This window comes from Cenococcum geophilum (genome assembly GCF_001692895.1).
Source record: "Cenococcum geophilum 1.58 unplaced genomic scaffold K441scaffold_52, whole genome shotgun sequence".
In the NCBI taxonomy this organism is placed as follows: Eukaryota; Fungi; Ascomycota; class Dothideomycetes; order Gloniales; family Gloniaceae; genus Cenococcum; species Cenococcum geophilum.
In genome coordinates this window covers 445,942-472,371 of record NW_027137610.1, presented here as the reverse complement: position 1 = coordinate 472,371, position 26,430 = coordinate 445,942, and the positions used below count along the sequence as shown (strand labels likewise).

At 41.7% G+C, this 26,430-nt stretch overlaps 2 protein-coding genes across 2 annotated transcripts; one reads left to right on the top strand and one right to left on the bottom strand.

Moving 5' to 3' along the window:
* Positions 1–11,804: 11,804 nt before the first annotated feature.
* Positions 11,805–17,567, bottom strand: K441DRAFT_689769 (glycoside hydrolase family 18 protein; the record flags this gene model as incomplete). Its single annotated transcript, XM_067652331.1, has 8 exons — positions 11,805–12,716; positions 12,764–15,091; positions 15,192–16,304; positions 16,357–16,478; positions 16,537–16,732; positions 16,785–16,950; positions 17,004–17,334; positions 17,444–17,567. 8 exons carry the CDS (start codon positions 17,565–17,567, stop codon positions 11,805–11,807), a joined length of 5,292 nt encoding a protein of 1,763 aa, XP_067499406.1.
* A 1,516-nt stretch (positions 17,568–19,083) lies between these two features.
* Positions 19,084–23,984, top strand: K441DRAFT_708040 (carbohydrate-binding module family 50 protein; the record flags this gene model as incomplete). The annotated part of the gene is made up of 10 exons (XM_067653759.1): positions 19,084–19,647; positions 19,735–19,945; positions 19,997–20,279; positions 20,330–20,663; positions 20,718–21,118; positions 21,180–21,235; positions 21,288–21,379; positions 21,432–21,889; positions 21,944–22,058; positions 22,447–23,984. Exons 1-10 carry the CDS (start codon positions 19,203–19,205, stop codon positions 23,982–23,984), a joined length of 3,933 nt encoding a protein of 1,310 aa, XP_067499405.1. The 5' UTR covers positions 19,084–19,202.
* Positions 23,985–26,430: the final 2,446 nt, after the last annotated feature.

The window sequence follows — 26,430 nt, the reverse complement described above, 5'->3', positions numbered from 1 at the left end:
AGTTCCTTAATATTTTAATAAACTTAGCTCCTATAGCCAATAGCTTACGCTATACTTAGCGTCCTTATAAATTTAGTATACGTTATTATAACAAAACGCAAAACTTCTAATTAAACATTCTTTTGTTCCTTGCAGTATATTATCATCCCTCTATACGTATATATCGTCTACTAGTCTCGTTCCTTTTACTATATAGTAACTCTACCTACTTTTACAGTTTCTAATGTAATAACCCTGTTTTCCGCAATTTATATAAGCTTCTTCTTTAAACTATTTTTCTTATTATAGAGTCCGCCTAAACGTCTTCTACTGCTAAGATCCCTAGTTTAGCCTCTACTCCTTAGACCTCTAATTACTTAATCCTTATCCTCTAGGTTTCTATAGTCGTTTACTCTATCTCTTATAGGCTTCTTTAGTACTACTTAGGTCTATTAGCTCTGCGCTATACTATAGTTTCTAACTTAGCTTTAGTTGTTACGTGCTCTACGCCTTATATGACTATAGAACTCTATCCTAACCTCTCTTAGCCTATTCCCTTTAGTAGATCCAATTATTAATCTTAATTACTTAATCTATTAGTTCCCTTAGGGTGTCCGCATCTTCTATTAGAATAATTACGTCCTAAACTTTAGCCTTAAGTCCCTATTTATACTGTGCTATAAGCGCCTTATTATTCCACTCTACTTATATCGCTAACGTCTAAAACTATATTATATATTTAATTGCTAAGGTTCGTTACATAATATCTTAGAGTTTTCTTTCCACTATAGTTACTACCTCTAGGTCTCTAAACATTTATATAAGTCGCTCTATAAATCTATTCTAGCTTAAGAATATAAACCTTACTTCTTAGTTCGTCGTTATTATTCCATTTACCTAGATTTCCATAAGGTAAGGCTTAAACTACTTAAGTGCTCTTCCTGTTAGGAACAATCCCGTATACGCTATTTAATCTATAAATATTGCCAGCTTTACCCCTTCCTACGCGACCTTAAAGTGTATTTACGTAAGGAATCCTTTAAGCTTTAACTTCTCTCTTAAGAATCTTTTAATTAATAGTAACTTAACCTTTGCTGCGCCTATCCCGTTAATCCTATTTTCCAATATTATATTATTTTCTATTAGCTAGTTAACTATCTCTTATAGTTGTCCGACCGTTATAGGTTGCTATAAGTTAGTATCTACTATACTGGTGTCGTTACCTAACCTTAAAGTAGTTGCCGCCGTTAATAGCGTTATAGTGGCTGCTTTTAGTAGCATATTATTTAACTTTTTATACTTAATACTATAACTAGGTAGTAATTATATAACGGAACCTTGTAGCAAGAACTACAATAGGCTTATTATTAGGCTAGGTGTGTAGGTAATATAAGTTAAAGTTAATAACGTAATAATAACTAGTGGAGTGGTTGCCTAATAGATTAACTCTAATTATATTCTAAGAATTACTATAAGGAAGGAACTATCTAGGTAGGGACTAAGGGTCCTTAAATATATATCTATACTCCTATAAAATCCTTCTTATACGTGAGGTACGTCTTATACATAAGGTACGTAAGTTCCTCCTATTCCTCTCATTTAATATATAGCACGTTATATGACCTCGGTTACCATTCCTCGTTATATAGCTCTACTAGTTCCATTCTGGACCGTGCCTAAATTAACCAACTAGCTTCTTCCAACTCTTCCCCAAGTAGTTATAACATCGTACTTAAAGCGTCCGTAACATTAGTAGGCAGCGTATAGGCGCCGGCGGTCTTTATGGCAATAAATTAATATAATAATAGGTTAATAGAGGTGTTATATACGGTAGTAATAAGCTTATTAATTTTAGGAGGTAACTTTAGTTCTGTAGTATAAAGCTAAGGTATAGTTAGTTTTATTATAGGTAGTATACCTAGTGCCAAATTTCGTGCTTTTAGGATCGTTTGTTATTAGAACTAATTATAGGGGTTATTTTTAGATTAAAGAAGGTCTTACGAGCGGCGTATTAAGCTATTAGGTTTAGTACCTTATACTCTTAGTCTATATACAATTTTAAAGTTAAAACTAGAGAGGAACTCGTTCTAATATACTTAGCATTAGTTTAGCTACTTTATAGTTATAAAGTACTTAAGGTTATAATGGTCCGTAAGGACTTTAGTTAGCTAGTTAGGCTCTACTAAGGAGAGTTTTAGTTAGAATTCTTTAAACGCTTATATAATTATAAGGAGTTCTTTATTATAGATCTTATAGTTATACTCTTATAGTATAAGCTTAGATAAGTAGAATATAACTAGGTAAAGGAGACCGTTATTACCTATCTAGGAAAGAATACCTGCGTTAATATAGTCTAAGGAGTTAGTTTTAAGGTAGAGTTGTTATCCTAGTATAAAGTAAGCTAGGATAGGTGCTTTGGTAAAGGCATTTTTAAGGTCTTAGAACGCCTTCTCGCATTTAAGCGTCTAGGTAAAGCGTAGGTACGTTTTTCTTCCTTTTATAGAAAGGCCCTTTGTTCGTATTATTGCTATAAGTAGTGCTACTACGCCTAAGAAGTTATATATAATTTTTTAATAGAAGTTAGCAAAACTAAGGAAGGCTTATACGTCCTTAATGCAGTTAGGGGCTTACTATTTAGTAATTATATATACCTTCTCGGGGTTTATATAAACACCCTTAGTAGTAATAATTAGTCTAAGGTATTTTACTTCTGTGACTAAGAATTCGCATTTCTTTAAATTAATATAAAGTCCTACGTCCCTAAGGCACTATAGGACCTTTTAAACGTATTTAGTATACTTAAAAGGGTTATTATTATAAATAAGTATATTATCTAGGTACGTAGAGTAGAAGTCATTAAGGTAGTCCTATAAGGCGTTATTAATATAGCTTTAGAAGGTGCCTAGGCCGTTATATACGCTAAAGGGCATAATAGTATATTTAAATTAGCTAAAGCGTAATATAAATGCGGTTTTCCATTTATTACCTTCCTATATTTAGAGATAATTAAAGGCGGCGATAATATTAAGCTTAGTATAGATTTTAGCTTAGCTAAGCCGCTTAAGGGTCTCCCGTATAAGTAGTACTGGGTATTAATTTTTAATTATAATAGCGTTAAGTCCTCTATAGTTAATGTAAAATTAAATACTTCTTTCTAGCTTCTTAGCGAGAAGGATAGGGGCGGCTATTAGTAATATGCTGGGACGAATAAACCCTTTATTAAGGTGCTCGTTAATATACTTTCTTATAACTAAAAGTTTATCTTTTAATATTAGGTAGAGTCTCTTATAAGGTAGCGTTTTTCCTTATTTAATATTAATAGTATAGTTATTAGGTTAATATGGGAGGAGTATATTTACACCCTTTTATAAATATATATTAATAAAGTTATAGTACCTCTTAGGGAGGAGCTTGCAGAGTTCTTCGTTAATAAGTCCTTTTTCAAGTTTTATAAACTTTTTAAAGTTTAAAGGTAAAAGTCCATAGAGTTCCGCAGGGGTATTATCTTCTAAAAGGTCGACTATTACTATAAAAGACGTAGTCCTGTTCTTTATTAAGCTTATATAGTTATAATTAGGAAGCTATAGTAACGGTCTAGTCTTTCCTACATGCTATATAGTAGAAGGCCACAGCACTTATATAGTAGTAGTTAGTTATAGGTAGAGTAATAAGGGGTTTCTTAGGTTAATATCTTGGTGAGTAAATAAAGGCGGCTAAGCTATATCCTAGGCAAGTCTCTCTATAGTATTTAAAATTAAAGGTTGCTTCTCTCTTTTCCTAGTTAATAGTGGGGTTGTATTATTTAAGCTAGCTTATTTTAAGGATAATAGGGTAGTTAGTAAGTGGTATAATATAGGCCTAAAGCTCTTTCTAGTGCCCGTTTATATCTAAGTAGAGTTATACTATATAGGTAATCTTCTATACGGTATAACTACCGTTAGCGAGTTATAGGGCGCGGGCTTTAGTAAGGGGTAAGGTAGGTAGGTTATAAGTATATATAAGTTAAATATCTATAAATTAGTTCGTAGCTCTATAGTTAATTATAAAATGGCTTTTATATTATTTTATAGCAGTAGTTCCTATTATAGATAAAACTATCTATTTCCGTCTATTTATCTTTACTAAGTTATCTATTAAGTAGGTCAATATATAGATCCCTCTATTATTAGGACGTCCCAACCCGCGACTTAGGGCTAGGACTTAGTGTTTTCCGCTTCCATATCTAATTCTACTACTATTACTACGTCTTTATCTTATATAGTAGTGGTATATAGTAATGTATTTAGTATTTAGGGCATTAGGTTAGGTATTATGCGGTAAATACTAAACCTAGCTATTAGGCAGTTTAGGTTATTATAATAACAGCCTTCTTAATGGTATTTATAATAGCGTCCTAGTTTTTAGAATAGCTTACGCTCTCTATCTAGGAGTTTTTATAGAAAGGTTAGTATAGAGAGGTTAATATTAGCTCCAGTAGTACTTAAAGTAGTAGGCGTTGTAGCTTAGTATATATAGGTTTAGTAGGCCCAAAGGGCTTCTATAAAGAGGTCTTTAAGTAAGGGTTAGTAGTAGTAATCTAATTTAGTTATTATTTAATCTTCTATAGGGCTGCTACTATCTTATAAATATTATTATAGTTATAGCTAGTGGCTATATAACTAAGGCGATAAGTAACTTTTTTAAGCAGATTCTCTTAGTCTTTAGTATCGTCTCGGGCGAGGGCTTTAGTATATTCCTAGAATTTAATATAGAACTTATTAAATAATTCGGTAGGGTTTATCTTTAAGGCATATAGTTTAGCTTAGTTAGTAGCCAGTAGGTTATAGTCGCGGTATATTAGGTTAAGATTATTAAGGACTTCTTAGTAAGACTACTACTTTTAGGGGCCACTAGTCTCCTATTAGGCGAAGAGTCTATTAAATAGTATACCCTTTATTCGCCCGATAATATAGCTAATCTTAATATCTTCTATAGGAAAAAGGTAGGCGCTCTAAGTTAGTTTTTCGCAGATTTATATCTTCTAGTAGCTATATTCCTTATAGTCTCCTTAAAAAACTAGGGGATTAGGGTAGTGTATATTAGACCCTACGGTAGCAGTTTAGGTCCGATTATTATAGCTTTTATTATTACTGCTTTAGTAGGGGTTCCTATTAGGTAAAGCTACTTAACGCTAACCCTCTATTAAGTGTTAAGTAGGTAAAGTTGCCGGGGGTATAGAGACTTAGGTAGCGTTATATATAGTAGAGAGGTATCTAGCGTTATTATAAATGTGCTCGTTAAGCTAAGATTATAAGTATTTAATTATACCTTCTTTTTTAGTAACTGTAGCAATTAGTATAATCTTATTCTTCTTTAACTATTAGACGTCGCGTTTAGACACGCGGAGGTTATCTTTAGTTTCTTAATATATATTATCGGTGAGCGCCTTATAAGCTTATAGGTCTTAGATAATATTGCAATTTTAGGTAATACGCATCTCAGCTTATATAAGCTTTAGGTAATAGTTCTATAAAAGGCGGTAGTATTTATTAGGGTCTTGTGCTACTATTTTTATAAACGTCTTAGTGTTTTATATTTTAATTTTAATAGGTAGTAGCCCTTCTATTTACTTATCTATAGTTATATAGTTAATAAAAGATAAGATATTATTGGTGTCTATCTCCTTAGGGGTTAAGGCTAAGGCTAATAAATTAAATTCCTCTGGGATTAATTAGCGTTATAGGTTAAGTATAGGTATTAAATTGTTCTTTAGGTTTAATACAGTAGCTAGTAAGGAATATTATCTTACTATTATAGGTTCCTTAGAAGTATAAGATAAGATAATTTATAGACACGCTGCTTTTAGTAGCGCCTATAGTATTATAAAGACATAGAATTAGTTATAGGCTAAGCATTAGTAGTAAAAAGGCGTAATATAATATTATAGAACAGGGGCAGTGGCTATAGAGCGTATGTATTTAAGGAGTCTACAAGACGTTACGCGATCGATCGTAAGGGTTAAGGGCGTAAGGAGGTAATATACCTACGCGTAGCTAATATAAGCTGTACGCGAGGTATATGTAAGAGCACGGGGATCTCCTATGGAGGCCCCTACGGTGGGGTTTTATAATAGGTTTTAAGAACTATAGCAAGTCTTTAGATGTTTAATAACTTTTTACTAGGTATAGGGGGTTCTCTAGCTTTAAGCAGCTCTTAAAGTTCTTTAATTTTAGTATTAGCTGCTATAAGCTCTACCTAAGAGTTTAAGTTAGTTACTGTTTTACTATTAAAGGTATTTAAGGGTCCTATAGCTGCTTTACTAGCTGCTATATTTTTTAATATAATTATAAAGTAATAAGCTCCGCATTACTTAGCCACACAAACCTATAAAAGGTAAATAAGTGACTGGCTTAATGCTAGGTACGGCTATGCGGAACAATATATATAGGCAAGGTAATAAATTACCTAATAATGCATCCCTTCCAATAGCGACTGTCCTTAGGCGCAACGTCCTATCCCATAGGCTTAGGGGCGCAGAATTAGGCCAGGCTACGGTCGCTAATGCGTTATCGTACCTTAGGGGTTATTGCGCTTAATATACTAGACCTCCAGCAGCTACAGCGCGGCGCCTAAAGAGGCCGCCTTATGCTTTAATTATAGGGACCGGCGTCTTTAGTTACGGTATTAACCCAACTAAGCTAAGGCTTAGTTGCGTAACCAGCTCCTTTAGTTATACGATTGGTAGGCTATTCTTAAGTCAGCCTAGGGTATAAACGAGGTTTAAACCTATAAGGCCCTAGGTATTAAGCTAGTCATTATATAAGGTAATAAGCTCTATACTACTTAGCTATATAAACCCACAAAAGGTAAATAAGTAACTGGCTTAATGCTAGGTATAGCTGTGCGGAATAATATATATAGGTGAGGTAACAAATCACCTAATAATAGTATAGTTGTTAGGATAACTTCTAGTAGGATTCTATAGGTCTTATTATTCTTTTCTATTTTTTTTAGTTTTGTTTTATTTTTTAAGTTCTAGTAATAGTCTTTAGGTCTACTTTTATATTCTGTTCTTATTTATAGTCCTATAAATATATTTAAGTTCCTTTTTAGAAAGAAGAGTAAATAAGCTTTAAATAATATTAGTAACTTAGTTAATTAAAGCATAAGCATAGTAAGAGGGACGCGTAAGCCTATATAATTGGTAGTTTATAAATAAGGATCTAAAGCTAAAGAAAGGAAAGGAGATAAAGGGTAGTGCCGCTTAACGTTATATATAACCCTTTAGTTACGTAACGGCAATTATCTAAAACTATCCGCTATAATCTACTAATATCTATTAGCTATAATCTATTAGTTTTTACTAGCGCCGTAATATATATCCTCTAAGATGTCCTTTAAGCTTATTAGTAATATACGCCCTTCTAATTGTAACGGCGCTATCGCACGTTACCTGCCAAATTCTGCCATATTCTGCCAACCTGTGATTGGCCCGCCTAAAGCTAGCGCCTTGGCGGCTTACCCTATATATTTGTTTACATCGGTCCTGGCGACCACTTTTCCTTCTCTTTAGCTTAGTATCTTCGTAATACAGCATTCTACAAGCTTCGGTTCAGAGGCATTTGTACGAGCCGTAACGCTAATTCTGTATTATTCCACTATTTAATAGCTCCTGTCTTAAAGCGTATCTTAGGATCTATTTCTATAAGCTAAGGGTATTTAAGAATAAGGTTATAACCTATAAAGTTAGCCGCCTAAAAGGTTTGCGGGCTAACTATCTTAATGCGGTTATATATATTAGCTACTAATACTATAAGCTTATAGGCACTATATAGTTTAATCTAATACTTATCTAGGAAGCCTATAATAGGTTTCCGCCACCTTTATAATAGAATAAGTTTATACTCTTTTACTAAATTATATTATATAAGATTAATTTCGGCGCCGCCATTATATAGTGCTTAAAACTATTATACCTCGCCTATAGAAAATATTGTTTTTAGCTTAATAGCAATATAAAGAGTCTCTTCTTCCATATCTTGCCCTAGTCATACTTAGGAGAGGTTCACGACTAGGGCTTTTTTTTTTTAGATTGTTAGTGCGATTATTGCCTAGCTTATTCTTCTAATAAGATTTGCCTTTAAGGAAATTTCCTTTTAGCTTCTTAGAGTGTTTTCGTAAGGGTATTAAATAGGTATTAGGTTAGCCCTAGGAGTCTTTCCTATTACTTAGGGCTTTTAACTTTAACCCTTCTAAAGTTCTCCTTAAGAACGGCTTCTTTAAAGCTTAAGTCTGCCCTATATTACTACCGGAATACCTACGCTTTTAGTTACCCCCTAGCTTCCTATTAGAAGAGGTCTAGTTTCTTACTATATCCTTAGTATTTAGAACTGCTTATTTAAAATCCGTATATACAGTAATCTACAATAGGGCTTTTATACGCTTTATTTTATTATAAATTGCTAGCTTAATTCCAGCCTAGATAAATCTAATCTTCTCCTTTTTATAAACGCTACTATCCTTATTTTTAAAGGGCTCTAGATCTATCTATTAAGTATAAGTTTCTACAAAGTTTATAAACTAGCGGAAGTCTTAACGGTCTAGCTATATACTATTCCAGAATTGTTTTATATTATCGTATTATATAATATACGGATCTTAGGTCTAACTCTTTAGGAAGGTCTGCAACTATAGCTATATTATAATTTACTCTTTATTAAGTTAATTAAGCGCGGTCCAGTTTAGTAATTGGTCTTTAATCTTACTAATAATCTAGTGTATACGCTCTCTAGTATTATCTTATATTATTAGCATCTTAAAAAGTTATCTACCTCGCGAACCTAATCGTTTAAATACTAGGCGTTAGGCCTATAACGGAGTTTTAAACTACTAGAGGCCTTAACTAATTAGTTTATATCTTTTTTCCGTTTATTATATAAGTGCCTCTTTAAGTCTTTTATACCTCCTCAGGTAGATACTAGATAACCCTTAAAAAGCCCTTAGCCTTAACTAAGTTATAAAAGAATTTTCCTAGCTTAGATTAAACCCTACTAGATATAAATTTGCCCTTAAAGGGTTTTAATATATTTATTAGTGGCTTCCTCCTATATAGCTTCCGAGAGCCTTATAACAGCTTCCTAATATCTATCTTAAAGGAGATTAGTATAAGGCTTTTAACCTTCTAAATTTAGGCCTAGGGAAGCTCTTGCTATAGAGGTAGTATTAGCACTAATAGCTAGTATAGGTTTTCTAATAAGCCTTAGGTCTTAAGTTAGTATTTAGTTTTAGTTTTCTAAAGGGGTAGGCCTACTTAGCTTATAAGCAGTTTATATACTACTACTATACTAATTATAGGCCGGTGGTTTTCTAAAAGGGTTTTAGTTAAGTCCCTAGTTAAACGCGTTAGTATATTTCTTTAGCATTTCTAGCTTAGGGAAAGATCTTAAAGTTGCCTCTAGCGCTTAATCTTCTAATTAGCCTAGGTAGGGCTAAAGGGGTTCTAGTTACTTTTTAGTAGCGTTATAACTGTTATAGAGGGTATCTGCGTTTTTCTTAGCGGTAACTATAGGTATATAAGAGTCTTTAAGCTTTTAGCACATCTAGGTATTAGGGCTTATTCGGCCATCTTATCTAGAGGTTTATATTATCGCAATCTCTTGCTATTAAAGGGACCTTCCTACCTTTATATAATAGCTTTCTATAAGGTATTTATAGAGTTTCTATTTAGGTCATCGCGAGATTTTAAGGGAAAATAGTAGTTATAAATAAAAGATATAAATTAACAATGTAGTCCTTAAAGCCGGCTGCCCTTTTAAAAAAAAGTAGGAAGGATTTAAATATAAGGGGGCTTTATAGATAGGGGGCTATAAGGCACCATTATAGGAATAGGATAGATTTGTTAAGAAAGACGAATCCTTAAGGAGGTAAGGCCTCTGGGATTGTGGAGACTATATACTACGGGCACGTGCCTTTAGTATGTAACCGGTAACTATTTAAGGGGCATCCGGGGGTTGTCCTGAGGGTAGCCCGGGGTGTCCGCAATAATATCCCTTATAAACACTTACTAGAGAGAAGTTCGCTTAATACAGGTAGTGCGTTTTCTTCTACTTACACAGGGCGTATTCTTCCATATTACGTCAATCTAAAGTCTTACTAATTAAGTCTTTATTGGAATGATTTAGCCGAAGACAAAGGTAAGATTTAAGTAAGTACCCTTTAACTACGGAATAAGTCTAATAGCGCTATCCTCTAGTCAAATTAATAAAATGAAGGCATTCTTACGAAGGCAAGCACCGTAACTACCGACACATAGCTCGTAAATACAAAGATGCCTCCGAATCTGTCTGGTATATACTGCAGGCACTAGGGGTAGATTTGCGGATGTCCGAATTAATTACGGTCAGGTTTCGGACAGTCACTAGCGTCTTTTAAAATCCTAAGCCTCTGATTGGTGTAACCTTAATTTAAATCATTATGTCAGCGTGCAAATCTACTCGCACAGCCCCTACTAAAACTCTGACGATATAAAGGCTCTATTACTACGAATATGTCTACTAAATGTGGTAGAAATAAGGATCTTAATATCATAACCGCCTGCTGAAAGTTTAGGAAGAACGGCGCGAAGACTGAGCAAGCCTAATATACCCGTTGCGGCTACGAACGATTGTGGAAGACTAACCTGCTGCGTGCTTACCTATCTAGCCGCGCTAGCTTTACGAGTTACTCGTACGCCTACCAATTTAGTGGCGTTAGAGCGTTCTTTTAGTATTCTAAAGCTACTAATGAATAAGTTTCGAGCCTAGTTGATGCCGTAGTACGTTAATATGCTAGAACGAACGAGTCCTTAACCGAATCTTACGACGAAATGCAATACCAGAAGAGCTTATAGAGGTGGAAGATAAGGCGGCAGAAGTAGGGGAGGGCTATATAGAGAACCCGGCTTTACAACGGGAGTTAATTATAATTTGGTAGCTTTTGAACTAGGAAGAGGCCCGCCGTTTCGAAGCCTCTATATAGCACTGCCACCTTAATAAAATCCTATAATCGCCTAACGTCATGCATCGTAATATTATCTCCCAAAATCTCTTATACAAAACCCGGGGAATCGTTAAAATCTAGGCCTTCAAAATATAGAGGATCCGGCTTAGAATTTCGGTCAGGATCCAGATCTTGCGAATCCAGTTAGATCAGGATTCACATTTCGGACGGATCGCAACCCTAGCAGGCACACACTTCTACTTCCCACTCTTACCTTCCATCCTAATCCCTTCGGCACCCTTCCCCTCCGCGGGATGATGGCTTCAGGCGGTGGGTTGGGTCTTAGCGGAAGTATTCATAATGAAACTGATTGACGATAATGAGAGGAATGTGACTCTAATACTAGGATTCCGAATGAGAGTTGTTAATGAGGAAGATAGTACACCTGGACGGACGGGGAATACCGACCTCAACGGGATCTTTGAAAAGAAACATGACATGATAGTAGATAGATAGGATGATCCAAATTACAGATCTGATAGAATGTATAGTGAGATGAAAAGGGTTGAGAAATGGCAGGGCGCATGACGAAATGTGGGAGTATATTGTGATTTCTCAGGCTAGCTTAGCATGTGACATGTGATACCACCATAGCTCGCAAGAAATCCCAATGTATTCTATGCGACGAGTGAGAAGCTGGTACTCCGCCGGATTATAGGTATAGTCGAGTTGCACTCCTGAGAAGTGCTTAGAGACATCTTATATATTTCATTTTGTCTATTCTTCTGCTTCAAACAGCTCGTTCCATCAGCAGATATTGAAGGTATTCCAACGACCTCAACCTCTGATCTTCATCCAACAAAGCTACGCTAGAACGGGTTATTCCAAACCGGTCTATTATTCGTCCACTGATTCCTTAACGTATCAATCTTCAAAATCCTTGCACCCGCAGCCAAAGCCTCGGGATCATTACCCCCTGCGACCACATTATCCCTCTGCGTCGGCGTCGCATATGCCTGCTCTAACTGTGGTAACCACGTATCGATATGCAAAATCGCCTTGTTAAGCGCATACGTCGCTCTCCCCCTGATCCATGTATTCCACAGCTGCTGCAAGCCCTGCGGCTGCCACTGCCCGAACTGGTTCCCGGAGCGGTCGGTTTTCACGATACCGGGAACGACCTGGGTGTCCATCTGGTTGAGCATATTCCCGACGCGATCCTTTTGTAGGACGAGACGAGCCGAGATGGTCTGGTCGGTGTGGTACCTGATAGCAGTGATGGTGTCTTTGAGGTTCTTGATGGCGGTGTCAGGGTCTTGCAATAGGTACTGGCGCATCGTGCCGTCGTTTCTGATGGCGCCGGTACCCCACATGCCTTGTTTCGCACCGTTGACGTCGTTTTCGAGTAGTACGAATTCGTTCGCCCATTGGTTGTCGCTGCCGGGGAAAATACTGCCGACCCAATCCACAGGGTCCATCGACATCTGTTGGCCGTTGACATTCATTGTCGGTCGTGTGGCTGCGTTGAGCTGGTACCAGAGTGGTTTCATGCATCCGCAGAGATTCACGGCTCGGCCGAAGTTTGCGCCTGGTGTGGGGTTTGTACATTGGACTTGGTTCTTAATTTCATCGAAGAAGATACCAACAAGTTGGAACTCGAGGATGTGTTCGGTGGCGTAGAGGTTGGTGCCACCTTGGCCAGCAGTTTGGAGCTGCCCAAATCCAAAATCGTTGCAGTTTTGCCGGTTCGTGTAACCATATGTTAGAGCATTGTTAACAACCTAGAAGCAGTTAGAGAATTCCGGCCAAGTAGAGAGGATATTCTTACATTGAGCAGCGTGCTCGAGGTATCGTGAATCGGAGCTTTCATGTTCATAACAGCTGAACCGGAGCAAAACTCCTTCGGCGGCTTCCTATCTCTGTCGCGCTTGTCGAAAGTGTGGACATCCCTCAATGACAGACCGACATCGCGTTTTGACATCGGGTTGACGTCCCATCCTCCATGGATCCTCTCGCACGGAGTACCACCTCCAGTAGTATCACCTTTAGGGTCCGGACAGAAAAGGTTCTGAAGTGGTACATGGAAAGGCGGTCCATATACTGCCGCACGCTTTCCCAGTTGGTGAAGAGATAAATTGCGTCTCTCGCCATAACTGATCAACGCAGTACCCGGCTCATTTTCATCGAAGTTGACTGTGCCTTCTCTGGCAGATATGGATCTGCGCTCAGGACCTCCCTGCGCCAACTGAGGACAAGTGCCCCCGTCGATTAAAGGAATTTCCCCAGATCCAGGTAGGTTCCACTTCTTCGTACCCCATCCCAAAGAAGACGCCTCAACTTGCGCATAAAGCGCGACCCCGAGATCCATACCGTAGGTCCAGGGACAGGAGCCAGTAGTACTGACGCCAGCCCCGACCTTAAAGCGAACATAGCCGTCTGCAACAACAGCGGCGGCAGCAGCTCCGACCTTCCATCGATCATCGAACCGAACGCCGAATTCCATAGCTGCTTTCAAGTGGGCTTCGACCTTGCCCTCAGCCTTTACCGCAGCATAGAATGTGGGTTTCTGTAAGCCGTTCATGTTACCGGTGTCTCTGGTGTCTACCAGGTCATCTTCATCTGGGTCGAATTCTTGTGACGCAGCGGGCAGAGTCTGTTGGACTTCCCACGAAGCAATATCAACTTTAGTCTCAATTTCAGCGGAGAGCGTTAAGCCAGCGTCGAAGCTGCCTACTACTCGAACACTTGGGCCGATAGTTACAATACCCGGAACCCGGAAGGTTGCCCCAGGGAAGGGCAAGGTTAAGATTTCCCTGTCGCCAGTATCGTACCTAACCCTGGCAAGGGCTTCCAAAGTAAATGTAGCGGTGACCTCTCCGTTATTACTGAACGTGAGGTAAGATTGGCTCAGATCAAGCGGGAGGCTGAGCTTTGTAATAAGCGTAAAGCCAAAGCTAGTTGACACCTTAACATGCGTTAGAGCTTGCACCAAGACATGACCATCAAATTTCGCCTCGCCACTTCCGCAGCTCCATGAATCGTCAACAATCTTGGCTGTAAAGATCTGGTCGAGGTCGTGGGTAAATTCCTTAGTGATCTTGGGGTTAATTAAGCCTTTAAGCCAATCAATAACACCGCTGCCGAACCATCGCTTGTGGAGCTCTTCAGGGGTGGCAGCGCCGAAGTGGTAGTCATCCCGCCACTCTTCTTCGAGCCATCTCTTATGATTACCACCGAAATTCGCAAGCGATCTTTTTCTCTTTCCGGATGCCGCGGCGGCAACAACATTATCCCAGTAATTATCCTTATTGCTGAAATCAATTCGCATTTGAGTGTCGCCATTGTCTCGTGGAACTCGAGTGAAATCGTAGTCGAAGGTCAAGTCGTATACAATTGGGTTGATCAGCCGTTTGTGTAGATGTGCTGGGACGTCCACTTTCGAAGGTGTCATGGACTTAGCCACAGCATACTTGCCTGGACCGCAACCCGGAGGCATCTGAAGAATGGTGCCAGGAACACCATGTCCGAGACCAATCTTGTAGCAATTACTATCCACCGAGACATCCGTGCATACCATCTGGACAGTATACTCATCCTCACTCTCTCCATCCTGGCAATTAAAGACTTCCCAGTGCGAGCCGTCACGCTTATCGAGCGAAATTTGGAGTTCTTCTGGAGAAGAGAGTACTACAAATTGGAAAGATGCATCGCCCGGCTCTTCTGTAGTCTTCGCATCACCGGACCCAAATGTGTCATCGACATTCAAATTATAGTCGTTATCGACATCCTCTCCCGTAGCTGGTTCCGGGAAGAGTCTTTCCAACGGCACTGGCAAGAATGGCGACTTGCCACCGGTGGGATCGCAGCAGTAAACCCGAGTACGTTCCATCCGAGGGAAGCAAGATTGACCAAGCCCGTAAGGACTGTCTGTGAGCTGTACCGAATGTCCGGTTGTCGGGCAATGGTCATCGAAACAGGATCCGGGCTCGCCGTACCATTTGCAGTTTGTCCACTTTTGGGCATCTTCCTTTGGACAGCAGTAACGCTTTTGGAGCTCCATATCTGCAGAGTCAAGAAACTCGGCCAAGGCAGCCCCGATAAGACCGCCTATCCTCACGATATCCGCAACTGTGGAAACGAAGGTACCGGAGAAAGTCTAGTATCGATTAGTAGATGAAAAATATATATAATAGTAAGACGTATTCATATGGTGGTATAGAACTTAGAGAATGCATGAGATTCACAACTCCACTTACCATGGTAGTATCATCTCCATTGCAGCTTTTGCCCACGCCGGCCCAATAGCACTTGTTCTCCTTGGCCTCGGGGGACTTGCAACAGTACACTTTATTGCCGTCTTCACAGTACTTCCCATCGCCCCATCTATTTAATTCCATAGTAACCTCATCGTCATGGCAATGTCCGTTACACCATGGGTCACCACCGCGCCAGGTGCAGTCTTTGGGGTCTGGAGCTCCAGCAAGGGGACAGCACAGCAGACTGTCTTTCTCTTTCGAGTGTCTTGTGATTGGTTTTGCACCTCCACATGGCTGGTTCTCAATCTTGAAGAAGCCAGCCTTGCATGTACCTCCGCAGTCGGTGACGTAACAATCGGGAACAGTGGCGTCTTCCCAGTAGGCTTTGTCGTCGACATCCTTGGCAAAAGCCGATATGGTTTTTGGGGCTAGTACTGCCTTGAGAGCTTCTAGATCATCGGTGTCCTGGTCGACGGCCCAGATAAGTAGCCCTCCAAGGCCGAGATTGTTTGCAAAATCGATCTTGGCCTTGAATGTATCTTGATCATCGAATGATACCCATTGATCTTGATTCCAAGTGATGTACTTGACAGCGGCCTCTTTGTCATGGTAGGGCTTGAGCTTGTTGGATTTGATGATCTGCTGGATCTCCTTATAGGTGAGAGTGCCAGAATTGTCACTACAGCCACCAGGAGCAGCTCCACCCTTAAAATTGCAGCCTGGCTTGTAGCATGAGGGATCAGAGAGTTGGAAACTTCGACCGTAGAAGCCAAGACCAAGATTAAGCTTAGCTGGCGGCACATCGTTGCGCCAAAAGAGGTCCATGGCCAATTTGATCTCGGACAGGTTGGTGTGGGCGTACACGTGACTCCCAATGGGATTGGTAGAGTCCCAAACTCCGTGAAGATCATAGCTCATGACATTGATAAAATCGACATGATCGACCGCCTTGAGATCAAAATGCCTAAGGTACCAAAAGCTAGTTGGAACAGTGAACGAGACGACATATTTCATTGGTTGTTTGCTGTTTTCATCGTCAAGTTCTTTCAGGAATGTTACAAAATTCTTGCCGTCGTCCGGGTTACCTCCGCGGTCTGAGGCTCCGGGATACTCCTGTGTTTTCTCAGCAGAACATCGCCGCATATCGCACAGATCATTCACGTACCCAGTCAAAATCTACACCATCGAATGCATACTGTCGCAGGAAGCTGAACAGATTCTTGATAAAGGTCGCTCGGTTAGCCTTTGAGCTCACCATATCACTAAACAACGGCTGTGTTGCGGTTCCTGTAGGAGGTAATAAGTCAGCCCTTCAATATGCAGAGTAGCGTTCTTTTATATATACCATTGTCATTGAACGTCCAGCCTCCGAGAGCCACAATGGTTTTAAGGCCCGAATTCTTTCTCTTCACATTCGTGAACTCGGCGAATAGACTTTCATCAAGATCGTCCATGGGAACTACTTCGAAAGCACCTGGAGAAATATAACCAAAAGAGAAGTAAAGATGGGTAAACGCGCCAGCAGGAATGCTGTTAAAGTCCTAGACACCATTAGACATTACCTTCAATAGCGGAATTTCAGTCAAGCCTCACCATGCCCTGGCATTTCCTATCGTGGGCCCAGGCCTCGTAATACCCAATGACACGGTTTTGGACGTTTCCTCCAGATGCGCCAGAGCCTGGCTGGTCACAATTGCTCTGGCAACCAGGTTCGTCGTCCGTTCCTTTATCACAGAATTCATCAGTCATTCCGCAGAACCTGTTTCTGTCAGCGCTTCTACCGGCAGGAAAATCCCTTCATTAAGTACATACCCAAATGGCGAGCAGCAAACATTAAGTGGGCACTTCTGCCCTGGGGTTTTGGCATATTTTCCACACTCGGCATGCGCATCACAATTCGACCAGCATACATCGTTTGGGCTTTGGCCGTTGGTACCGCATGCTTCCGGTCCGTAGTTACAGTAGCCCGTCTTTTTGGAGCAACAAGCTCCGTTACTGCAAGGTTTTGACTCAGAGCACGAATAGTCATCGTCAGTCTGGCTCTGGCGTTCAAATAGAGCCGGAACGTGACTTTGTGCTTCACAGACGGGAGCATTCTCGTCTCGCCGGATCTTGGCTGAATAATCGAAGGGGCTACTATATACTATCAGTCACCTGGGCAATCAATCGAATGAATTGGGAGCTTGAGCCCTCGGGGACATCGCGATATAGCACGTACGAGACGGGGTTTCGACAGATTAAGTTGTCAACACGTTTTCGCACAAGTGAGTGACTATGTAAATGCTCATGTAAGTGAGTGTGCGGGCGAGCATAACTAAATTCAAAGAAGGAAAGAAGCAATATCAAATGAAGGACAATTGAGTGTGCTGAACCCATGATGGGCAAAAAAGAGTGATAGTCTAGTATCCCGACAAGAAGCAGACAAAACTTTTAAGTAAAGAATGGGGGAGCAACTTACGAAGAGCAAGGGCCCTAGGGAGAGTATGGTCGTTTCGAGGGTCTCGCCTGAGCTTACGGGATCTACATAGGGCTAACAGTGGTGAAATTGGTAAAATCTTGGCGTTCTGGGCATGAAGGATGCTGATATTTGGTGGCGGGCATCCGGGTACTTCTTTGAAGTGCCGGGATGTCTTCTTGGCAATGAGATATTGCTTCTAAAAATTGCATGTACTCAGGGTGGTAAGAAACCTCGGTGCGGGATATTGATTGGTGTAGGCTAGCCCCCTTTCCCGTTTCGGCAGCAAAGCCCTCGAGTGCTGACTTTGGTAACGACAGTTGGTAGATGATTGGTTTCCAGAAAGCATGCCTTGGGCTTTTCAGGGCAGTACACGGGCAGCCCATCTTGTAGCTCGTATTTGCCGCTGTCGCCAAGATAGACGTGAGTCGCGGAGGTGGGTGCCGTGTTGCGATAATCGTTGTCCCGCATGGCTTACTTCCATCCCGTCGCGGCTGCCGCTCGCGATGGAGCCGAGGCGATAGAATTTTGAACGGCAGATGATTTCTGAGCCCATGGAGAGTTAGGGCCGCAGGATGCATTGGTAGCGCAGGGGAACAATCTAATTTTCGCCAATGAAAGGCCCGGATTCATGTGCTGCGCTGACGTCCTGGAGAAAGGTGAGTTTTCACTCAGGCACCGTGCTGACTGCTTCGTGCCTTGATAGATGAAAAGGGCCGCGATTGCGGACATAAAACATATCTAGCAGCTGAAAATGCTGCATAGAATGGCACGTCAGCGTCATCTCGTTAGGTGGCTGTGGAGAGACGGGAACAAACGGGAACCGGCGGAACCGGCGTTTCTAACGAGCCTCAAAAAAAGCTTAAGTTGGCGTATTCGTTAAAATAAATATATCCTCTCAATACCTAGCATAAAATCCCGCTCTTTTCCCGGTTAATTATAAGAATTTCTGGGATTAACTTCTAATTATATTTGATTTATAAGGAAAGCTTAAATCTGTATATATAGCGAGTGTACTATATAAAATGTAGCCTCACTGATTATAGAAGGTGATTAAATACGACCGGGAAAATTGCGGATTCTATGCCAAGCTTATTCTCGCGTGCAGAAGTATCTGCACACCAGGGAGTGTCTTGGCACGCGCGCCCTCGCTAGAATCGTTCAAATTGAGTATTAGCCACCCCTATTTTATACTACAACTGTATATAAATAAAGCTCTATATTTCTTGTATAGCCTTTTTACTATACTGTTTATATCTTAAATAAGTAGCTAGTTATTTAATAGACTCGTGATAGAGACGTAGAGGTTAGCTACTTAGACTTTATATAGAAGTGAGGGCCACGAGGTGGGACCGTGCACGAAGTGGCCTTGGACGGAACGCCAAAGACCTCCTTTCGGAAGTGCAATTTCGAACCGCAAGCTGGGCTTTTGCCAATGGCTGGGCACGACTAGGATCATGAGGGGTGCTGTAAGCCCTACCATTTCATCCTTCCTAGTTATTGACCTTCATGATGTCCTCCACGGCTTGACCTGAGCATCCACTCATTCCTTTGCAATGTCGCTCTTTATGTCTTTCCGTACACCACCGCGAGTGGCCGTACTGTCCTTCTTTTGGCTTCGTCTAGCTTCAGCTGCTCAGTTCTTTTCAAATAACACCGTTCCCGCTAATTTGACGACTACTTGCTCCAATGCATTGCTTAAAGATGTGACTGGGTGCAGTTCCATCGTTCCTGTATTCCAGAATGGCTACTTTTACCCTCCTTCGACCCTTGAGAAAACCTGCACTACAGAATGCGCAGTAGCACTGACCTCTTATGAAAGTGATATCAATACCGCATGCAGCGGCCAGACGTGGGCTGGATATGATGACGGAAACGATATGACCCTCGCCATCATTCCCAATCTCATCAGATACCAATACGATTTAACTTGCCTACAAGACTCTGCACGGTGGTGTAATGTCGTAGCCGCAGCTGCAGCTGTCAGCGCGGATCCTGGGTGTAAGTGCCTTTCGTTCTGAAATCTTCAATGCTCCAAGCACGCACGGATTCGAGAAATATAAATGCGTGTGATTGATATGGCTACAGTGAGTCCCGCCGGCTGGGACAGCAGCGCCAACAATAATACTGTACCATCAGGTCCATGCGATTTGTGCTTTATCAAGAGTCTCCGAATGCAAGCCGCATCACCGTATTACGATGGACCTGAGCTTAGAAGCCAGTCTATCTACCAGTCGAAGACCTCTAGTTGCGGAGTCACAGGGTATCCTCTGACCACATCTACCCTAGGATTCTCCACGTACGCTACGCTGAAAGCCTGCTGTATTAGAATGATACTGACGATTGATAGACCGCCCGCAGAGGCCACACCCACACCTTCGTCTTGCGCTGGCGAGATTTATACCGTTAAAGCTTCAGATGATTGTTATAGCATCTCGAAGGTTCAAAGCATCGGGACCGCCTGGCTACTCTCAGACAACAATCTCGCCGCTTACTGTGCTGACTTTCCTACGAGTGGAAACTTATGCTTGGTAAATACTTGCAAAGTGTACGAGGTTGGAACCAACGATACTTGCGAAGGCATTGCCAAAGCAGCAAATATCACCGTTCCGCAGCTCAAGGCTTGGAATCCGGTTAGTTTCAATATTTGCAAACGCGAGATGTGGTGCTAATATCTCCTCAGGTCATCAATGCTGGGTGCTACAATCTCGAGAAGATGAATGGAACCCAAATCTGCGTTTCTGGTCCAGGCACACCATATGTCATGCCCACGGTTCCTCCAACCCTAGCACCAAGTACTGCTTCCACTGCCGTGCCTATTCCCACGGATGCCGCCGAAGGTGCGAACACATATTGCGGGAAATGGTATAAGGCGATTGCAGGTGACTATTGTAACCTTCTAACCATCAAATTCGGCATATCATTGCAGGACTTTGTCTTTCTGAATCCCGTAATCAACGAAAACTGCACAAACCTGTATGCCGATGAGAGTTACTGCGTCCAAGCGGTTGGTGACAGTAGGTCGAAAATCCAAACTATCCCCAAGGAGAACGGCCTCTGATGCTTCATAGTTAATACATACTCCGGTCGACCTGGATACCATACCCCAGGCCCCACAAGCAGTGTACCATTCACTAAGCTGCCAGTCACGCCTACATCTGCATCTCCATCCACGACTCCGACTTCGACAGGGCTCCCTCTGGCTGCAGGGACACGTGATGATTGCAGCAGCTATTTTGATGGCGCAGTCTTCCAAACCGATATATCCGAGACGAATTGGCAAAGTCAGTGCCAGTTCGCCGCCGCATTATATAACGTTGATCTTGACGATTTTGGACTCTGGAATCCAGACGTTGGAAATGTGACTCTAGCCAGCTGCTCCTTCAAGGCTGGAGTACAATACTGCGGCAAGCTCTACTTTGGGGAGAGACCACCTTCGGCGCAGGTCCCACTTATCGAGTTGCCTGTCAGAGTGAGTAGTTTGAAAGGGCTCAGAAATTTGAAACATCTGCTGACTCGGATTCTCACCTTAGGAGGGGGCATCACCAAATTGCACCCAATTCGGCGACGTTCCGGATGACTGGCAATGGTGAGCCTAAACTAAGTGGTGACGAGGCGGCATATACTCACTTCATGACCAGTTCGGATGTGCTATCTTACTATAGCCTAACCATAGCCCAGTTCTCCTCGTATAACCCGATCGTCGGATCAGACTGTGGAAATCTCTGGCCTGGTGAGTCACGAAGTAGCTATTCCATCCATCCCTTCTAATCCGGTGCAACTAGGCTACGCGTACTGCGTTCGGGGACCAGGCTACTCTGATCCCGCCCTATCAACTTCATACACCTCAGGTCCAAGCGGTCCAACTGCCACGACGCTCTCTCCAACATCCAGCACGGCACCGGGTCCGTCTGCGCCAACATTCTCCGGGCAGCCAGCCAACTGCATCAAATGGTATACAATCCAAGACGGCGACGGCTGTTCCAGTGTGGAAAATACGTTCTTCATCACGCATGCCCAGTTTCTTGAATGGAATCCAGCTGTATCGCAAGACTGCGGCACAAACTTTTGGAAGGGCTATGCTTACTGTGTGGGCACTGCCGACACGGTGACTGTAACCCGCATTTCCTCAACGCCAGCTCCCACTCCAACTCCGATTACGGTGCCAACGCCGAATCAGCCGAATAATGCTGTGTCGAATTGTAACAAGTTTGACCAAGCCATTGAAGGAGACTTCTGCTCTGTGAGTGCTTCTTCTCTTGTCCGTACAATGTCATGACTAATACCTATCTCTTAGCGCTTCGCCGACCGAAATGGAATTACGCTGGAACAATTGTACGCTTGGAACAGTGTGCTCGATAATGGGAATGGTTGTGGGTCGTCTTTCTGGAAGGATTACTACTACTGCGTTGGTGTATCTGGATGAGATGTCCGGCGAGTATTTTGTAGCGGTGGGATTTTTAACCTCATTTCCGCGTATCGGGAATGCCGGTCGGGATGAATCCGTAGTTAGTGGCAACGAAGGTGCAGCCTGGTCCCGCGCCGGGGCGGCATAGTCTTGGGTTTCCCCAGTTTATTTTGCCAAGTGAAACAGTAGACGCGGATCGCTGTGAACATAAATACAGACGGTTGACCTCGATATTCATCCCTTAAACCTTGTCCTTTAGGCAACAATTTGCTGCGCTTTTCAAAGTCTTTGGACGGAAAATTCTCCTTCCGATCTTCACGCGTTCTAAAGTCCCTAACGGTCTCGCACACTAGAGATCGCACTAAAGTAAACAATGGACCAACTCCCGCAAGAAATCATAAACCTCATCGCCAGCTTTATTGAACGTCACCCCGACCAACCTGGCGTCCCCCTGTGGCAGCGCAAAGTGCTGCCATCCAATCTCCCTCCATATGCAACTATCTCAAAGTCATGGAGGCATGCAATTGAGCGCACTGTTTTCCAGGAGATCACCCTGAAGAGCACAGAAATCAAAACCTTGGATGCGATATTCAGAGGAGATCGTCGAAACTCGTTGACGAAGCTCACATTGGACGTCGTACTCCCGACTTACGACGAAAAAGCTTGCGGTAGGTTTGAACGAGCGGCCGATAAGAAGGCGAATGATGAAGCGTTCACGCAAGCAATTGAGGAGCTCATCGCAGTGCTGAAGTCTTGGGAAGATGCCTCGGTGGGAGGCAGAATTTGCCTGGTGCTTGGAAAAATATTCTCGCCCTCTGACGCAAGCCAGCGTGATTTCGAGACGCTCCAACAACAGCGCTACGAAGCGGAAGTCGGAAAGCACCATGATCTCTTCGAGCATCGCTACAAGCATTCGCCCATAAATCTTCTCCGGCCTGACAGCCTGCCGCCCTTACTTCGTATTTCAAAGGCCAGTCTCGGCAATTCAAATGATGAGCGCAGCCTGAACATGCGGGCTGTCGTCGACATTACAGCGAAACTCCCCAACCTCGAATCTTTCGGCTGGGAGCTCTACGACAACGAGAAGCGCTATCCAAACCTCCGCCTCACCAATCGCGACAGCTTCGCCTCTGCTCTTTCAACCTACACCTTTCCGTCTGTCAAGACCGCAGAAATAACCTTCTACCACGAAGCCCCGTTAAATCAGAGAATGAAACCCACAAATCTACTAGGTGGCCATACCTACGACCCTCTCAGCACAGCCCTCCTCCGGACTTTCTCCCAAAGCCAGAATCTCACATCCCTAACCCTTACTGGCGTCTTCGACTCTTCCCTCTTCTGGCTCTCCAACCAATCTCCCAACACGCCCGTCCCTAGCTGGCCAGCCCTAAAATCCCTAACCGTAACCTTCGACCTCACCACACCATCCGGCCACTGGTACTTCACCGATCCATCCGGCTCGGACCCAGAAGATGTACCCACCTTGCCCGCCGAAGTCGACGACTCTGAGGACTCCCCCGTCTCCGACGAGGACTCCTTCGACGAGTTCGACTTCGAGGAAGACGCCCGGGTCTCCGGTGTCACTCCCGCAAACGCATTCCGCACCGTCCCCAATCCCTCCCACCTCAACCCTCTCGTCCTCGCCTACGCAAAAGGCCTAAAAGACATGCCCTCCCTCCTCACCTCCACACTAACAACGGGACCCGTAGAAGGACCCGATGGCCAGTTCCAGTTCGAGATATGCTACTATGCTCCGGATCAAATGGCGTATTATGGGGATGAAGGGATTGATGATCAGAAGTTTCGGAGGTTGTATTTTGAGGTTGGGAGTTGGATGCCTGATGAGGAGGTGCTGGGGGAGTTGAGGAAGGTGGGAAGGAGCAGGTGGGGGGATGGGCTTGTGGAGAGGTTTTTAGATGGGCAGTATTAAGAGTGCGGGATGAGAGATAGGGAACCAGTTTGGGCCAACTTAACCTAGTAAGGCCGAGGCCAACCCCAAAAAACTCTAAACGAGAGCGCCCCTAGAGATAATAAAAAGATGTCGCAGTTTTTCAAAAAGTTAAAGTGAATTTTAATATACTAGGGGGTGCTCATTTACTTCCTAAATGAGACCTTACGCAGAGCCTATTAAAGCTCTATACAAAGCTTCGTGCAGAATTTTGTGTAAAACTTTGGTAGAGCTTTAGTAGAGCTCTGTGTAGAGCTCCGTGCGCCGCTCGCTCGCCCCTAAGCCTCGCCTCTCAAAACTCTTTATAAAGCTCCGCGCCTTCACGCAGCCCTAGCTAAGCTTTAATATCTTTATACTAAAGAGTCTTAAATACTTAATGCTTAACTAACTACTTACGCTTGGTTAACCTGTCTTAAAAAGGGTTATAAAAAGGGACGCTTTAAGGAATTTCGCCTTGCGGAGTAAGGTTTAGCTAAGCTTAAGGCTAAAAAGGCTAAATAGGATTCCAATTAAGAAGAGGCGGAAATAGCTAGTATACTAGTAGTAGTAGTAGATCCGTCTAATCTCTAGGCTCCTTTATTACCTTTAACTAATCCCTTTAGTTTTAGCTCTTTTTTAATATTACCTAACCTATTTTCTTTTAATACTCTTATACCTTTCTTATAGCGTTCTTTAAATTTTATAGTAGTTCCTAGGTAGTCTTATTATAGTCTATCTACTTAACTTTATGCTATATTTTATTGTTAATATCCTTATAACTATTACGGACGCTTTAAGTACAATATTATAACTACTTAGAGAGGAGTCGGAAGAAGCTAGTTAGTTAATTTAGGCATAGTCTAGGATGGAGCCAATAAAGCCATATGACGAGAAATAGTAGCCGAGGTCATATGACGTTGTATGCAGTGTACGCAGTGTATAAGGGGAACGTACGTATAATATATATAATACGTATATTATATATAAGAAGGATTTTATAGGAGTATAGTTGTGTATTTAAGGACCCTTAGTCCCTACCTAGATAGTTCCTTCTTTATAGTAATTCTTAGAATATAATTAGAGTTAATCTGTTAGGCAACCACTCCACCAGTTATTATTACGTTGTTAACTTCCGTACTTACATTTCCTATATACCTAGCCTATTAACGAGCCTATTATAGTTCCTGCTATAAGGTTTTATTACACAATTACTACCTAGTTACAGTATTAAATACAAAAAGTTAAACAATATACCACCAAAAGCAGCCACTATAACGCCATTGACAGTGGCAACTACTTTAAGGTTAGGCGACACCAGTATAGCAGATACTAACTTACAGCAACCTATAACGGTTGGATAACTATAAGAAATAGTTAACTAGTTAACGGAAAATAACGCAGTACTTAAAACTAGGATTAACGGGATAGGCGCAGTAAAGGTTAAGTTACTATTAATTAAAAGATTCTTAGGAGAGAGATTAAAGCTTAAAAGATTTTTTATGTAAATGCACTTTAAGGTTGCATAGGAGGGAGCAAAGCTGGTAATACCTATAGATTAAATAGCGTATACAGGATTGTTCTTAATAGGAAGAGCATTTAAATAGTTTAAGCTTTACCTTATAGAAATCCAGGCAAATAGAATAATAACTATAAACCAAGAGGTACGGTTTATATTCTTAAGCTAGAATGGATTTATAGAATAACTTACACAAATATTTAGAGACCTAGAGGCAGTAACCACGGCGAAAAGAAAACTCTAAGACATTATATAATAAACCTTAGCAATTAAATATACAACGTAGTTTTAGACATTAGTAACGTAAGTAAAGTAAAATAATAAGGCACTTATGGCATAGTATAAGTAAGGACTTAAGGCTAAAGTCTAGGACGCGATTATCCTAATAGAAGATGCGGACACCCTAAGGGAACTAATAGATTAGGCAATTAAGATTAATAATTAGATCTATTAAAGGGAATAGACTAAAAGAGGTTAGGATAAAGTTCTATAGTTATATAAGGCGTAGAGTACGCAACAACCAAAGCTAAGTTAAAAACTATAGTATAGCGCAGAGCTAATGGACCTAAGCGGTACTAAAGAAGCCTATAAGAGATGGAGCAAGAAACTATAAAAACCTAAAGGTTAAGGATCTAATAATTATAGGACTAAGGAGTAAAGGCTAAACCAGGGATCTTAGTAGTAAAAGATATTTAGGCGGACTCTATAGCAAAGTCAATAGTTTAAAAATAAAGCTTATATAAATTGCGGAAAACAAGGTCACTTCGCGAGGGATTATAAAAATAGTTAGAGTTACTATGCAATAAAGGGAACTAGACTAATAATAGGAGACATATACGTATAGAGGGATAATAGTATACTACAAGGAATAAAAGAGTATTTAATTAGAAGTTTTGCGTTTTATTATAATAATGCATACTAAATTTATAAAGA